Source organism: Sinohyriopsis cumingii, chromosome 1 (assembly GCF_028554795.1).
Source record: "Sinohyriopsis cumingii isolate HCF-2022 chromosome 1, ASM2855479v2, whole genome shotgun sequence".
NCBI classification, from domain to species: Eukaryota; Metazoa; Mollusca; class Bivalvia; order Unionida; family Unionidae; genus Sinohyriopsis; species Sinohyriopsis cumingii.
This window is the reverse complement of record NC_142961.1, coordinates 118,745,422-118,760,874: the sequence shown is the minus strand read 5'-3', so window position 1 is coordinate 118,760,874 and position 15,453 is coordinate 118,745,422. Positions and strand designations below refer to the sequence as shown.

Genomic DNA, 15,453 nt, shown 5'->3' with positions numbered 1-15,453 from the left:
AAAATCACTGAAATTAAAACCACCGTTGATTTATTTGGTGGAGCCAGCGCTTTAATTCCTGGAATTATCACTAAGACGAGTTTTATTAAATTTTCGCCAGCAGCAACGCCAAGTCATTTTGTAAATTTAACATTCACGACAATGTCGGGATTAGCAACATGGACGCCAGAAAATAATACTTTCACATACAAGGCGCCAATTACAGGCCTGTATCAGTTATACGTACTATCCAAGGTGAGATTCAGAATAATATCTAAAAAATACAAATGGCGACACACCAGCGATAGATTTCTTGGATTTTTAAATATTTCGCTAGAGAAAGACTCCGAAGAAGTACTCGAGTTAGAACCACCAGAGAGGGTCGTAACAGCGTCAACCGATTACTGGTGGTGCGCGGAATTTATCGCCGGAATACCTTCATCATTTAGTTGGACACAAAATTAATAATGAGCGACTACAGATACAATCAGGCGCGTTCATGGCAACATTCGCTGAAATTGTCCGTAGATGTATACGCGGCAAAGGTAAAAAAATATCAGCGTAGATTAGTTGCCATTGACGTAGCTGTGTATACGACAAGTGCAGTCATCGCTAGCGTTGGAATAATATTGTCCGCGGTAACAATGATGGCGCCGATCGTTGTAACTATCGCTGTTTCTGTATCAACGACGATAGCTGCTGTTGCTAATATTATTGCAAAAAATCTATCTTCGTGCGAGAACGAAAAATTAACCTCGTACGTGAATAAGTTGAATATAGCGACGAACGCGTACTCGAAATTATGATTGTTGCTTTCTGAAAGTCTCTATGACGGAATTATATCCGATTATGAATTTTCACTAATGTTAAAGGTTATTGATATTAATAATGTCGGAGTTATCTCAGATTGTGACAAACACAACGCCGCCAACAACAACAATGATATCTGCAAACTCGACTAAACCTGAATTTAACATTAATTTTCCAACAGCGATTCCCGTTAATGAAATTGCACTATTACAGTTGCGTGTTTATTATAGTTGGCCTAATATCAGATCGAAATCATTTGGCGGATTATCGTCAAATAATACACTTGTTTTCGCTGATAAAAATAAACCTGACGGTACTCCGGACTGGATCACAGTTGGATTACCAACTGGTAGTTACGAGATTGAACAAATAAATACCGAATTTATTTATAAGATAAAAAATATAACCGGCGATAAGGAACCTGGCATAAAAATATCTTTACACGAGCCAACACTAACTTCGACGATTGAGTTAAAATCACCGTACATCGTCGATGTTTATAAATCTTCGATTAGATCCGTGCTAGGTTGGCCTGAAAATATACCGCCAGCTCCGCCAGCTCCACCAGAACCTAACAAATCTGATTACGTCAGCGACAAGGAAGATTATCATGAAATTATTCCAACGTACAAGGAAAAATTATTCGATCTGAAAAAAAAATTCATAAAAGACGGCGAAGCTACTATGATAAATGATATTATTTTCAACTGGATGTTTCCTAGTGAAAGTAAGTCCCTTAGTGTTATTACTTTTTTCTACAAAGATATTGTGATAACTTTCAAGGAAATTAATGAGAAACATCAGGAACAATTGTAGCAATTGCGGCAGTATTTTCAGGAATGTATTTTTAATGTGTCGGGCTCATGTGGTGAGATTATTAAACGTGTGGAAATTTTAAATCAGCTTGCACCTGACATGGAATATTATCATCGGCGATTACTTCAGGCGGTTATTGATGATAAAACATTGAATAAAAAAATATTCATGACCGCGCATAAACTAACCGAGGAAACGCTGCAAAATTATAAAATCGCCGACTATAACGCACCTGAATTAAGAAAATCTGTCACTGACGCAATTGATGAATCATTTTCGCGATTACACGACGCATGGACAAAAAAATTACCGCCAACATCGATACTTAAACATAATAATGACCCAGATGGACAGGGAAGGCATATTTCGCCGGGCATCGTAAACATAAACAATGTTGTCGCGGTTAATCTTCACGCGGACGTCATCGATGGTAGTTATAACGTAGAACGCAGATGTATCAGAACGAGCACAACAAGGATTTGTTTTATATTCGTTTTCACCGGACGTTTCTCCCGTATACCTGATTATAAAAGAGCCGGTCAATTTGTTTTACCTGCGATGTCATAATCGATTATTATCGAGAATTAATTTTAAACTAACAGATCAACATGGACGTTTACTTGACATCCGCGGTGAAACGTTAAGTATTAATCTGCTAGTAAAATCGTAGCCTGTCCACGTTGAAAAAATGACATAAAAAAATAAATAAAATACGGCAAAAAAATCAAATTTATTTAATTTTTTAGTCGGTAGTCAAAATTGTGTAATTTTTCTCAATTTGATGGGGTAGTTGGTACTCAAAATCAATAAATTTGTACAATTTCAGTAATTTGATGGAGTAGTTGGTAGCCAAATGAAGAAATTTGCACAATTTCAGTAAATAAAATAAATTAATTCAGTAAATAAACAATTTGTAAAATAAATTTATTTAGTAAAATGAAGAATTTCTTGATTTTGAGTACCAACTACCCCCTCAAAATGAAGAAATTTGTACAATTTTGTTGTATTTTGTAAAAAAATTATTGTTTTTTCCTCGTTTTTGAGGGGGTAGTTGGTAGTCAAAATCAAGAAATTTGTGCAATTTCAGTAAAAAAATAAAATTTCAGTAAATAAATAAAATAAATAAAATATTTTCAGTAAATAAATAATTTGTAAAATAAAGTAAATTTGTGTAATTTTAGTAATTTGACGGGTCAGTTGGTACTCAAAATCAATTAATTTATGCAATTTCAACAATTTGATGAGTCAGTTGGTACTCAAAATCAATAAATTTGTGCAATTTCAACAATTTGATGGGCCAGTTGGTACTCAAAATCAATAAATTTGTGCAATTTCAACAATTTGACGGGTCAGTTGGTACTCAAAATCAATAAATTTGTGCAATTTCAACAATTTGATGGGTCAGTTGGTACTCAAAATCAATAAATTTGTGCAATTTCAACAATTTGATGGGGGTAGTTGGTACTTTGAATCGAAGATTCTTAATTAAGAAATTTGTTTAAAAAATATAATTTCAGTAAAATAAATTAATTTTCATTTACTAATTTTTTTAGTTGTCTAGCTCTGGTGTTAATAACATTCTTTGATTCGTATTCGTCAGACAACTCTGGTCTGATTTTTTCGACGGCCGTAGATAGCGGAATAAAATCCTTAATTTGCGTCTCATTGACGGACGCCAACGACTGATACATCGCCGATTGAATTTTCTTCATAAATTTATATTCGGACGGCAGAACGTATCTATGATCGAGTTTATTTTGAACGAGTATCTCATATTCAGAGACAATTTTATCTATGTCTAAATCTATATGTAAATTTATGTTCTTATTTTTCAAATCTTCGATAGCGTCGAATATATTATTAATATTTTCCTCGTTCATATTATAAATATTATATGTTTAATCGTCAAGTATTAACGGAACGTAGTAAAACTCAATCCATTCGCCAATTTTATATGAAAATGTTGATTTATATATTTTTTCCGCAGCTCGTCGAACCGATGCGCGGTCAATACCAAAATATTTACTAGCAGCGTTCATCGATTGAAATATCATTTCCTCGTTAGTACTTGAATTTATTGATTTAACTGCTTTAGGATATTTTGGGAATCTACCAGCGTTACCGCGCAAGTTATTTTCACTAGGAGTAACCGCCTGAAGATTAGATATTTTATTGTTAAGTTTATCTCCGTCGACGTGGTCAATTACAAGACCAACTTTGATAAGTCCGTGAAAACATTCGTATATGAATCTGTGGTTTAAATAATTTCCCTCTCTGGTGGTAAAACGAAGATAACCAGAATTATTGACGTTACCAACTAATTTTTTTGTTTTGATATTTCTAACAATACCATCTCGTGATGCTTCGTAGTTATCGATTATTGGATGACTTCTAAAATCCTCCATATATAATTATTCGTTAGTTTAAATCAAAATTCGTTTGAAACTTATTAAGATAATCTTCTTCACAAATTATTACGTCATTGACAGATTTTTTATCATAATGATGCTTTAGATCTCGATAACGTTTTCCACCGCATTGTAGGAATAATCGAGTTTTTCCTCGCGTGCCAACTTGACATTTCATACAACGCTGTGGTCCTAAACTTCCATCTCGAACAGCTTGCATATGAGTGCCACAATATTCTTTTTTACATAATTTATCGCAGTAATTCATTGAACCAACCGGAAGCCATTTGCAGTGATTCATTATTATTTTGATATTCGTTTAAAATATAATAATGAAATTATTTGATCTTGATGAGGCTGAATATGTGATTTACGAAGCTAATCAAGCCAAAGATGAATTTTTAAAAGACGGAGCGGTCCATGCATGGTCAACATGGAAAAAAAATTCGATCGATAATACAATGACCGATGAACGAGCCAAGAAAATAATCGATTATATCAAGAAAAATCATCCTAACGAGAAATTCATCTTTGGAATAAAATTTATTGTACAAATGCCAAATGGCGTATGGATTATTCGTGATAAACGAGATCCTGTAATCGGAGGTAAAAAGATGTTATTTTTGATGCAAATAGCCGGCCTGGCGTATTATTAGGTATTAATAAACCGTATTATGTTAAGGCTTACCCGGTCAGCGCTGTCGTTTATGGAATTTATCGGATGAATAATCCGGACGTGAAAAAATTACCCTTGATAAAGAAATCTTCAGTGATAAATTGTGTAGCTGAGCGCGTAATAGAACATATGAAAAATTCAAAACGCGGGTCGGGATTAACCGAATTAAGATTATCAAAGATAAATACATGGGCGGGAACGGTTGTTGATGGTGTGTCAATAAATGACGTAGCTGAGTTATCACGGAAGTTAAAATTTCCCATCGCGGTCAAAACATTATCGGGTGAAATTTTGTATGATTCTATGTATAAATCTGGAGGATCGTCAATAATAATTGTTGATCATAATTCTCATACATGGTCGAGCGCGGTAACGATATTTCCGCGAGAACGTACGGTTAAATTCTTCCCCGAAGAAAATTATTTGAATATATTTAAATTTATTAGTGAATTAAGTAAATTAGATCCAATTTCAGTTTGGTTATTCTCGAGCGACGATAAATACGATCAATTTGTGTTACCGCGTGGTGACATTTACAGAAATAAATCTCTACATGATTCAATGAGCGAATTAGCGTATAAATATTCAACAAACCCCGAGCAATTATTAACAAATTGTTTCACTATTCCGTCGGTTGCTGCTCACGTCGCTAGAGAAAAAAATTCATGGAAGCCAGTACGATGCGAATTTCTCAAAGATGTTCAACAAAGTTGCGTTGAATATGGCCACGGAGGATTATGGAATACTAAATATGATTTCACAAATATGACATCCATCGATATGTCCGCGTGCTATCCAGGAAGTTTTCTAGGGTATGGCGACGCTGCTGAATATTTCGCTAAATACGGGCATCCCTGCAGTGAAATGACGCGAGTTGCGATAAATGGACCATTACCGAATTTTCCCTTGACGGGATTCTCGCGCGTTACATCGTTCAAATTCGCAGATAATTTGCATAAAATCTGCTATATTTGGTTTGGCAGACATAGCGCTGTTGCAGTATATGCTAGATTCGGCGATGTTGACGCGATTAACGGTCAGCGAGGCAATTATTTCGTATAAAAAAACAGACTAATGTGTGGTTGCCGACTGATTGTGATAACGCCACAGATATAGGAAGAAAAATAATAGGTAAATTTACTCAAGGTGGCTCCGTTGATCATAAACGACGTCATGCTAGGTTATTCATGAACGATGCGGAATTAGATTTTATTCTTAATGATACAACATCGATAGGTGTATTTGGTGACAGAGAAAATATTTTCGTCGATGAAACAAAGTTAGGTACCGTAGTTAGTTATCTTGATGGAGAATGTCCTCAATATACACATTTAAGATCATTAATGCTCGCTTATGTAAGTATTAATTTACTTTCGATGATAAATAAATTCTCCGATATTGCAGTGCGCGTAGCGACAGATTCGTTCTACATCGATAGTAAATATTCTCCCCTGGTAGAAAAATATCTCACCGAAGATGGTCCATGGGGCACCTGGAGAAAGAAAGATGAAGATATTCTTGATTATTGTGAAGATGCCGACTTTGAAGATCGTGATGAATTTCGCCACGGAGATATCGAAGAAATATCTACGGAAGTTTCCGTGGGTGATCCAATTTCAGACATAAATTCGTGTATTTGAACGGACCCGTCGGCAGTGGTAAAACTTCAAGAGTGATAAAATTGTTTTCGAATTCAGACATGATTGTGTTGACGCCAACACATAGATTAGCACGAGAAATGAAACAACGCGGCGTTAAATCTTGTACTTATCACAGTTATTTCAAATACAGCGGTGGTGCGTGGGATCCTGTGCGGATGGGCGATAAATATGTAAATAAAATCATAGTTATTGATGAAGTTTGTACGATAAATTTGTCTACGTTGAAATTATTTCTAACATGGCTGTCACAGAAAAATACCGCCGTGATAATGTGCGGAGATCATGGCCAACCAAATCTGATCGAAGGTGAATCACCACATGACTGGCTTAAGAATTTTGTTGATTATCATGAAGAAATTGACGCCGATTATAGATCGACAGATAAATTATTGACAGAATTTAAGAAATTAATTCGATTACAACCTGATGAAATTCAGTGTATGGTCATGAGAAAAGTAATTAGGGAGACACCGATGAGTGATTTTCTTAATTTATGGCGTCCTGATCATTTAATCGTCGCTAGCAGAAAAATAATTCGTGATGATCTTCAGGTAAAATTATTTAAGTTGCATCGTGAGAAATTTCCAACGTTGCCAGTACCGTTATGTTGTAGGCCGGCAGATACTCGAAAACAAAATATTGACGTAATTGTTTGTGGAGAAAAAAAGAATTTGGTGATAAATGATATCGTTAATGTTAATATTGATTTCGTTAATGATATGCTAAACGCAGAAAAATCTCCGTGGAAATTAGGTTATGCAACAACGATACATTCATCTCAAGGATTAACTATAGAAAGTCAAGTTTGGATTGTCGATGATAGAATTATGTGGTCAAATTTAGTTTATTTAGCTGTATCTAGAGTTAGAAAATTATCTCAATTGGGATGGATTCATTTAAGTGATTTTGGTGGAAATTGATTATCGGCAGGAATTATTTGTAATTCTTCTTTGGTGAATCCGCGTTGAGGAGCAAGTGAATCTAACGTGTACATGGCGGGCCTTCCAGACGATCTTGTCACAGCGGATATTTTATGCGAAGTTACGCTCCAGATTGGATCTGTTGCTCTTTTTCGGCCACCTTCAGCTTCGCCCTGCTTATATAAATATCTAACTATGATGCTACCTAATACAGGCTGTATTGAGAAATCTCGTCGCGTTGGCATGATTGTTTTTGTAATAGCGACGATTGGCTTCATTTTTATTGTTCGAGTTATTTCATTATTTATCGCGTTAATAACATCTGGCAATCTCGATACCCATTCACTAGATCGCTAATCGCTCAGCTAGTGTTTTGTTAAATCGTTCAACGATCGCCTGATCTCGGTGAATTCCAGCGTGACCGCGTCGAATATTAACGTTATTTTTTTTCATAAGTGACGATACCGCACCAAGAAATTCCCTACCTGGATCAACCTGAAGTAAATTTGGCCATGTTAATGGAGATTGCGAATAAATATTGTTAAATGCGTTAGCGACTTCGTTGGCTGATTTAGTTGCCAATGGTTCCGCTTCCTTATATCTGCTAGCGATATCAACGATAGTTAGTACATATTTATATGTAACTCCGTCAACGATATCATGCGGAAGAAACATAATATCAGCCTGATGAACTTCATTAGGAACACTAACTTCGAAATGTGCGTAAGGAATTTTCTTAGGTGGCGGAAGATAAATTTGCCAGACCGCTTGCTTTGATAACCAGGAAGCTGCCACGGGTATTTTTACTTTGGCGGCCTTCGCGAGTTTGGCAATTGCAGATTTTCCTCGCCAGAATCCTCGCGGAGAATAGTATATTTCCTCTATTATTTATTACCAGAGCCGAGCACTAATTTGCCCTACATTGCACCTTTGATTATCAATGTTGCTAATTTTTCTCTGAAAGATTTATCGGGGACGGCGTTTATTGCGTGAATTAATTTTACATCAGCGAGATGTCTTTGTTCTAAATCTCCGCTACGATAGGCGAGATCGTGAATGTAACACGCGTCATCGATGGCGTTTACTGGATCTTCACCGGGTTTTGGTTGATTATTTTCGTCAAGTCTGATATCTAATCGCGTTCCGGGTCCGCAGTAATTATATCCGGGGACATGTTTTTCTCCGGGATATTTTGCCCAGGGCAGTCCGGGCAATTTTCCCAAGGTTGCGGCGATGTCACCTCCGTATCTTTTTTTTTAGTAAATCTGAACTTACGTGTGCCACATTTAACGCACGTACCTGTAATTGCATTTTTATTATTACGCGTCTTGACCTCAGTTAGGTTATCCGTGCCGGTACGCGTGCGACATTTTACACAATATAAATCCATAATATATTATATCATGGATGTAATTGATTTTTCAGCCACGAAGAAACGCGAGCAAGTGAAACATCACGCGGCATTACCGAATTCGATCAGAATGATAATAATTGGCCCATCCGGATCTGGCAAAACACAATTCTTGTTAAATTTGATAATGAGATGGCTAAAATGGGACAAGTTGTATTTGGTTGCACCATCGGTTTACGATCAACGTTGTTATCAAGTTTTGAAAGACTTTAGCGACAATACGTCAGAAATATCCGAAAACATTATAGAATTTATCACAGATATAGATGAAGCGCCATCCATGGAGGATCTTGACGGAGAAATAAATAATTTAGTCGTATACGATGACGTAATGTTGGACAAACAAACAAATCCAGCTAGGATATTTTCTCGCGGCCGGCATAAAAATACCGATGTTATTTACGTTACTCAGCGCTATACGCAGATTCAAAAAGTTATCAGAGATAATTGTAATATTTTGGCGGTATTTAACGGCGTAGATACGCATACGTTACGAAATATTCACCAAACTTGGTGCAACGGTGACATGGATATAAATGCGTTTAAGAATGTGTTTAGTAACGCTCAGTCAACTCCACACGGCTTTATCCGATAAATTTACACTATCCACGATGTAGATATCGAATTGGTCTTGATAAAATATTCTAAAATCCGTTTCAAAAACAATATGCCTATGCGCTGATGTATATGTCATAGTAACATGAGTCTGTTAATAACGAAAAATGACCCTCGTAGCAGCCCTTAAAAGTGAAAATAAAGGTCTCTACAAAATTATTTCTGTACAAGGCTTTATTTTGATTGGAAATCCTGGTCTATGACTCTCTTCTACTTTGTTTCAAAAACAATATGCCTATACGCTGATGTATATGTCATAGTCACATGAGTCTGTTAATGACGAAAAATAACCCTCGTAGCAGCCCTTAAAAGTGAAAATAAAGGTCTCTACAAAATTATTTCCTGTAGGAAGTTTTAAATTTGAATTCGACCCTGGTCTGTGACTCTCTTCTGCTGTTACTACGGATTTCGATAAGAATTTCTTCAACTCATGAACAACATCGTCTTCGGAAAACCATGGAAGAAAGTAAACGCAGAATGTAAATCTAAATCATAAATAACCTATGACAAAGGGATAGGCCAGTGGCCGACGTTGCCTTCGTCAGCATGAAAACCTTTAACGAATCGAACAAAATAACAACACATCTCAAGCTAGACAAACCCAGGTACGCTGGCGCAGCCGATCTCTACCTCTCCGAAATGCTCATGCTTGAATTTTATCATGATTTCATCAAACGCCAATGCAGAGACAAAGCCACACTGCCCATGACCGATACCGAATCACTCATCAATGAAGTTCACACGGACAAAGTCTACGCGGATCTGTATCAACATCGATACCTCTTTGATCTTAGCGATTATCCAGAAGCAAGTCTTTTCTACTGCAAACATAATCAAAATAAACTTGGAAAGTTCAAAGATGAAACTTGAGGGATAAACTTCACATAACTCATAGGACTTAGATCCTAAATATATTGCCACACATTCAATGATGTCATTAGGACGAAAGGAAAAGATATCATTGGTCATATCGCTGCTATCGATCATTACAGACAGTCACTACAAGGACATCTACGCTATTACTCCATGAGAAGTTTCTGATCACAACGACATAAAATATCTACTAGGATCATCAACAAAGAGGGACTATGTTCCTTTCAAGATAGGAGATACTTCACCGATGGTATTCACACACACGTACACGTACATCATCGTGTGCAAAATTAAACCTCTGACAAGGAACCACTCTTTATCACGCAGTGAGCCACCATACAGGTCCGAAACATACCCACTTTGTCTGCGCTGAAGTCACCACACAACCCCTTAGAAAACGTGGGCCAGAAACCCCATACCTCAGTAGTATATAGATCCATGGGAGCTCTCTTAACCAATGTTTATTACGTAGTGAAAAATGAGCCAGAACTCCCATTTTCATACTACTAATGGAGTAGCCGCCAGCTCAGTCGCATTTTTGCACGAATACTGCATCGCTTATGAATGGCAGCAATGTTTTAATGACCAGATAAAATAAACACTAAGACTAAGCAGGTGACATTCAATAGTAATTGGATATAGGGCCAAATACACCTGGTGGGATGTATGTGTTCTTTCGAATATCGAGAAGACGTCGTCATAAACATGATGATGTTTGTGATGACACAACTCACAATTCTGAACAAATATTTTGAGGATGTTCCGATCACTGGAAGCATCATCCAAGAAGACTCTTAGTCTCCGGAAGCAATTGTGATTACGATCATTTGCATGATAAAGTGGTCATACATCATACTGACAGAACTCATAAAGGACAAACTAAAGGTTTCCGGTCAAATTGCAATATAAACTAGATTTCCTGTTCCTGACAGTAACAATTGTTAAAGCTTACAACGCAAGCAACTCCAAATTGATATGTACCCTAATTACATGAATCAGGTGTGCCAGAAAATGAAAGATTCAAACAACCGGTAAGGATGAGTACTATACGTTCCAGAACTTCGTAAAAAAAATAATACATACCACGTAGAAAAAAGAAAAGGAAATAAAAGAGAAAATGTAGCAACGTACGTTGGAGTTGCAACGGTTGTAGATAATGTACCTTAGCAGACTAAGAACATAAGCAGCTGGTAGTCTTCGATAATGCAGGACGCACCCAAATAGTAGTACAATACGCAATGTGAGACAGGAAGGACAAATAATATAAAAACATTCAAATCTGATAGAAAATTCATTAACGTTTACGTTTGAGGGGTGCATTGATTAAGTGAAACAGTACCCCATAAATCATACGCACGTGAAAAACAATTGAAAAATCTAAAGCGTAAGGTGGGGAAGACAAGAACGATCCCTTAGATCACAAAAGAGACATATTGGTTCAGAATAGCAAGCTGAAATTAAGAAGTTTAACATCCACCACAACTACATTTAACAGAAATGGAGGCCATATCTAACTCTAGTTGATAAGAATATGAAACTCTAATACAACAAACACTCATAAGCTGTCATATTCCTCACAAACATCACAAGCTACTATCAAATTACAATACACTTGCCAGCAAACATAAAAAGGTAATTAAAGGTCTAACTTATCTTTTACAGGAAAACTGACAGTAATACAGATCAATGTACGAGACAATCTAATGGAGCTAAGAAAACAAATAAACATGCTAAGGCCACTGAGGTTTTTGACCACGAGCAAAAGCCAATATTAGGCAAATGATCAACGCAGATTACATTCGGATAATGAGGAGCAAATGACAGACAATGTGACGGGAATAGAGATAATACATATTGTTATTTGCACCAGAGCAAGTGGAACCCAGTTTTATACAACTAATAATTCCATTCCAACTTCCGCCTTTATTTTAAAAGTCTGAATTCATTTGAGCTTCTTGTATTTATACTCACCGCTTATTCAAATATGTTGTATTTCATTATTAGATATTTTAATCTTGTACCTCAGAGTAGTTATGGGAAGTTTAAGCCTGATTTATTTGTATATTTTGATTAAAGCGTAATTTAGAATATTTGCTATCGATAATGCATAACATACTTGATGTATACAATCTTGTATGCCGATGTACATGGGTGTCCTTATATGGTTACTGTTTAAACATCATTATGGTGCTAGATATTTACCCAAAGAATGAACCATTCCATAAGTGAAGACATTCTCGTTAGCGAATAGTGCACATACGGCACAAATGATGATAAAGTTACCTCCGGACCGCATATCTGAAAGAATATAACATAATCATACACATTGTTTCATGTGGTCCTATTTCAAACCAGTACTATAAAGCCAAATTTAATTTGGTAATGTTATCCATACACGTATAATTTCCACCTTGCACTACAAAGAACAAATAGCTTTTACATAAATGTTTTATTTTAAAATTGTTCTTTCGTATATATATATATATATATATATATATATATATATATATATATATATATATATATATATATATATACTTGTGTGTGTATGTGTCTATGTGTGTGCACATGTGTGTGTGTGTGTGTGTGTGTGTGTTTGATTGTGTGCTTAGGATATATCTCAGAAGATGCTCTTATTCGCTCAGTTCACTCCAAAACTTTCATATAGCACTGAATCAGCAACACCGGGTATACTTGCATGTAGAACTCATTTGCTACAATGCTGATGAATTTAGCATGAACAGTCTGATCAACGTCTAAGGGCTTAATGCAATTCTGTCAGTTTCTTTACTAATCTGAAATGGGAAATAACTGGTACGCCATCTGCATGTGACAGACCCAGAACAATGCAGTCGGTGGATATGCTACATTAATATATTTAAATTTAATGTTGTATACGTGTATTTAGCAGCAGTAAATAAAATATAAAGAGACGTGTGAATTGATGCAAAACTGTGCATGTGCATATTGTTCAAGTCCAAGGAAGGCGTATATTTCAACGGAATATCTTTAAGGGTAGCGATATTGTTCCGTGTATGCACCAGTCAGAACCCTTCACTCCACGAGTTCGAGAAAGCAAAAACAACTCATATATAACTGTATGCATCCCACAACGTTTGACAAAGTTGATGGAATCTGACAATTTGAATCCTGCTGCTACATTGCCTTAAATGTGTGGTTTCCGTTTATGATTAGTGAAGAGAAACTGAAGAGGTTGCGCTGGCACGAATTCAACTACTATAATTCTCACTTCAGATTTAATTATTCAATTACAAATATTGGATATACTTGCGTACGGTTGACAAGAATATGATACCATATCTTGATTCTGTTATAGTGATATCGAAACAAGCCTTCAAACTGAAATGCAGAATTTGGGTCATACATTTATTATTTTGTGGCACAAGATAGATTATTTGCCCTCAGTTAAATAGTTTTAATTTCCACTGTTCGAAGGCCCCACTCATTCAAGACATACTCCAACGCTGTATTATCGTGGGCTCTATATTATCGCGGCAAACGGGATTTTCCGGTTAATTTTGGACACCCGATTTCATGCAGTTGTTTACAGATATAAAGATGTAGCCAATAAGGACTCAACTATCTTATAGAACAATTACTCTAAAAATGTAAACATTGTTAATAAGTTTAAATTGAAAGAGAATGAATATTACTTTTTTGTAAAATTTAATCATCGTAAACAAAACTCCAGCCGAATTTGCTATACATGCATTGGCATTGATTACGAAATATATTCAGTGTATCGTCCTATGTTTGAAGATTATGTGTCATACACTGATGGTGACACGTGATACGTGTCCTTACAAGGTAAGGGTGCAATTTCATTACATGGTATCCAATATGGACCAACATTTACAAAAGTGTCGCTTATGATCATACTTCTCGTACGTAAATAACAATACAATAACAGTTAAACATTCTTGAAATCAGTAATATTTAATTATATAATAATGATATCAATAATACTTTCTTATATATTTATATTTTTTCACCCACATTGCATTTAAAATTCAGATAAAGTTCAATAATAATTATTTTCAATTTGTAATGTTGCTATTCATGGATTTTCACTTCAATTACATTTGTGGGTTCGATTTAATCATCGGATCTTTTAGTTTATGTGAAAATATTCTGTAAGTATATGCGTGGACATTCATTCTCATAGGTAAGTTGCAATTTAGGTTTATTATTATACTTGTGTGCTGCCATACTTAAGTTAGTCGAATACCGTGATTAAATAGAGTTGTTCTCCCATGGTGCGTTAAACTTGATCAGCCACCCTGTGCTGTTTTATTTACTCTTATGCGCTTCCATAGACAAAGATCTTTACATGAAAAGAAGGAGGGATAGACACTAGAATTTTACAACTTATAAGTAAGTAGCAATAGCAAAGCAGTTTTAATATATATATAAATATATATATATATATATATATATATATATATATATATATATATATATATATATATATATATATATATATATATATATATATATCGATAAGAACATTAAGTTCCAAGATAATACAGCCTTCCAAAATCCTACAGCACATCGCACTGGTAAAATATAGCTATAAGAGAGAGAGAGAGAGAGAGAGAGAGAGAGAGAAAGAGAGAGAGAGAGAGAGAGAGATTATACGCGTAACGTGACAGTTCAAACTCGATAAAAAGCTACGCTTTGGGCCATTAACTTTTAAAGTATTAAAGATCTTTAAGCAAATATATATTAATAATGCCGAAATGTATAGCTTCTCCAAGTATTTCTTGTTACTTAACTAAGAATTATATAAGTCTGAAAGCATACGTTTTTATTGGAACATGCTTTAACCTTTTAAAGCAGATTAAGAATTTACAAGTTTCAGACTATAAAAAGCATACAGAGCGAACATTGTGTATTATCAATAGGTAGATTCGTTTCAAAATAAGTTAACTCTCACACCAGTAGCAATTACCATATAATCGACTTACCTTTTTTAAGTGTTATGTTTAAACGTCATTCCGATAGAGCCAATGCACACGACTTTGACGAGCTTCTTCTTTCCAAAAGCATATATCACTTGACCTTAGAGCAACTTCCTTGTTGAATTTAACAGCCTAATATCCAGTTTTGATGAGAGGAATAATATTTCCATACTACGAAGTCAATTTCAAGCAGCGGCCACTTTGTGTTGCAACTTAATGTGTTTCATTATATCTATCTATCTATCTATCTATCTATCTATTTATCTATCTATCTTTTTATCGCTATCTCTCTCTCTCTCTCT

At 35.5% G+C, this 15,453-nt stretch overlaps 1 protein-coding gene across 1 annotated transcript in view; it reads right to left on the bottom strand.

Moving 5' to 3' along the window:
• The window catches only part of LOC149807732 (fucolectin-6-like), a 43,462-nt gene extending 28,239 nt beyond the window's left edge, over positions 1-15,223 (bottom strand). The window contains exons 1-2 of the mRNA XM_089944310.1: positions 15,158-15,223; positions 12,372-12,467 (exon numbers count right to left, since the gene is read on the bottom strand). Of these exons, the coding sequence (XP_089800436.1) occupies positions 12,372-12,465 (94 nt within the window). The 5' untranslated portion in view covers positions 12,466-12,467; positions 15,158-15,223. The remainder of the gene's footprint in view (positions 1-12,371; positions 12,468-15,157) is intronic.
• Between the last annotated feature and the right edge of the window lie 230 nt (positions 15,224-15,453).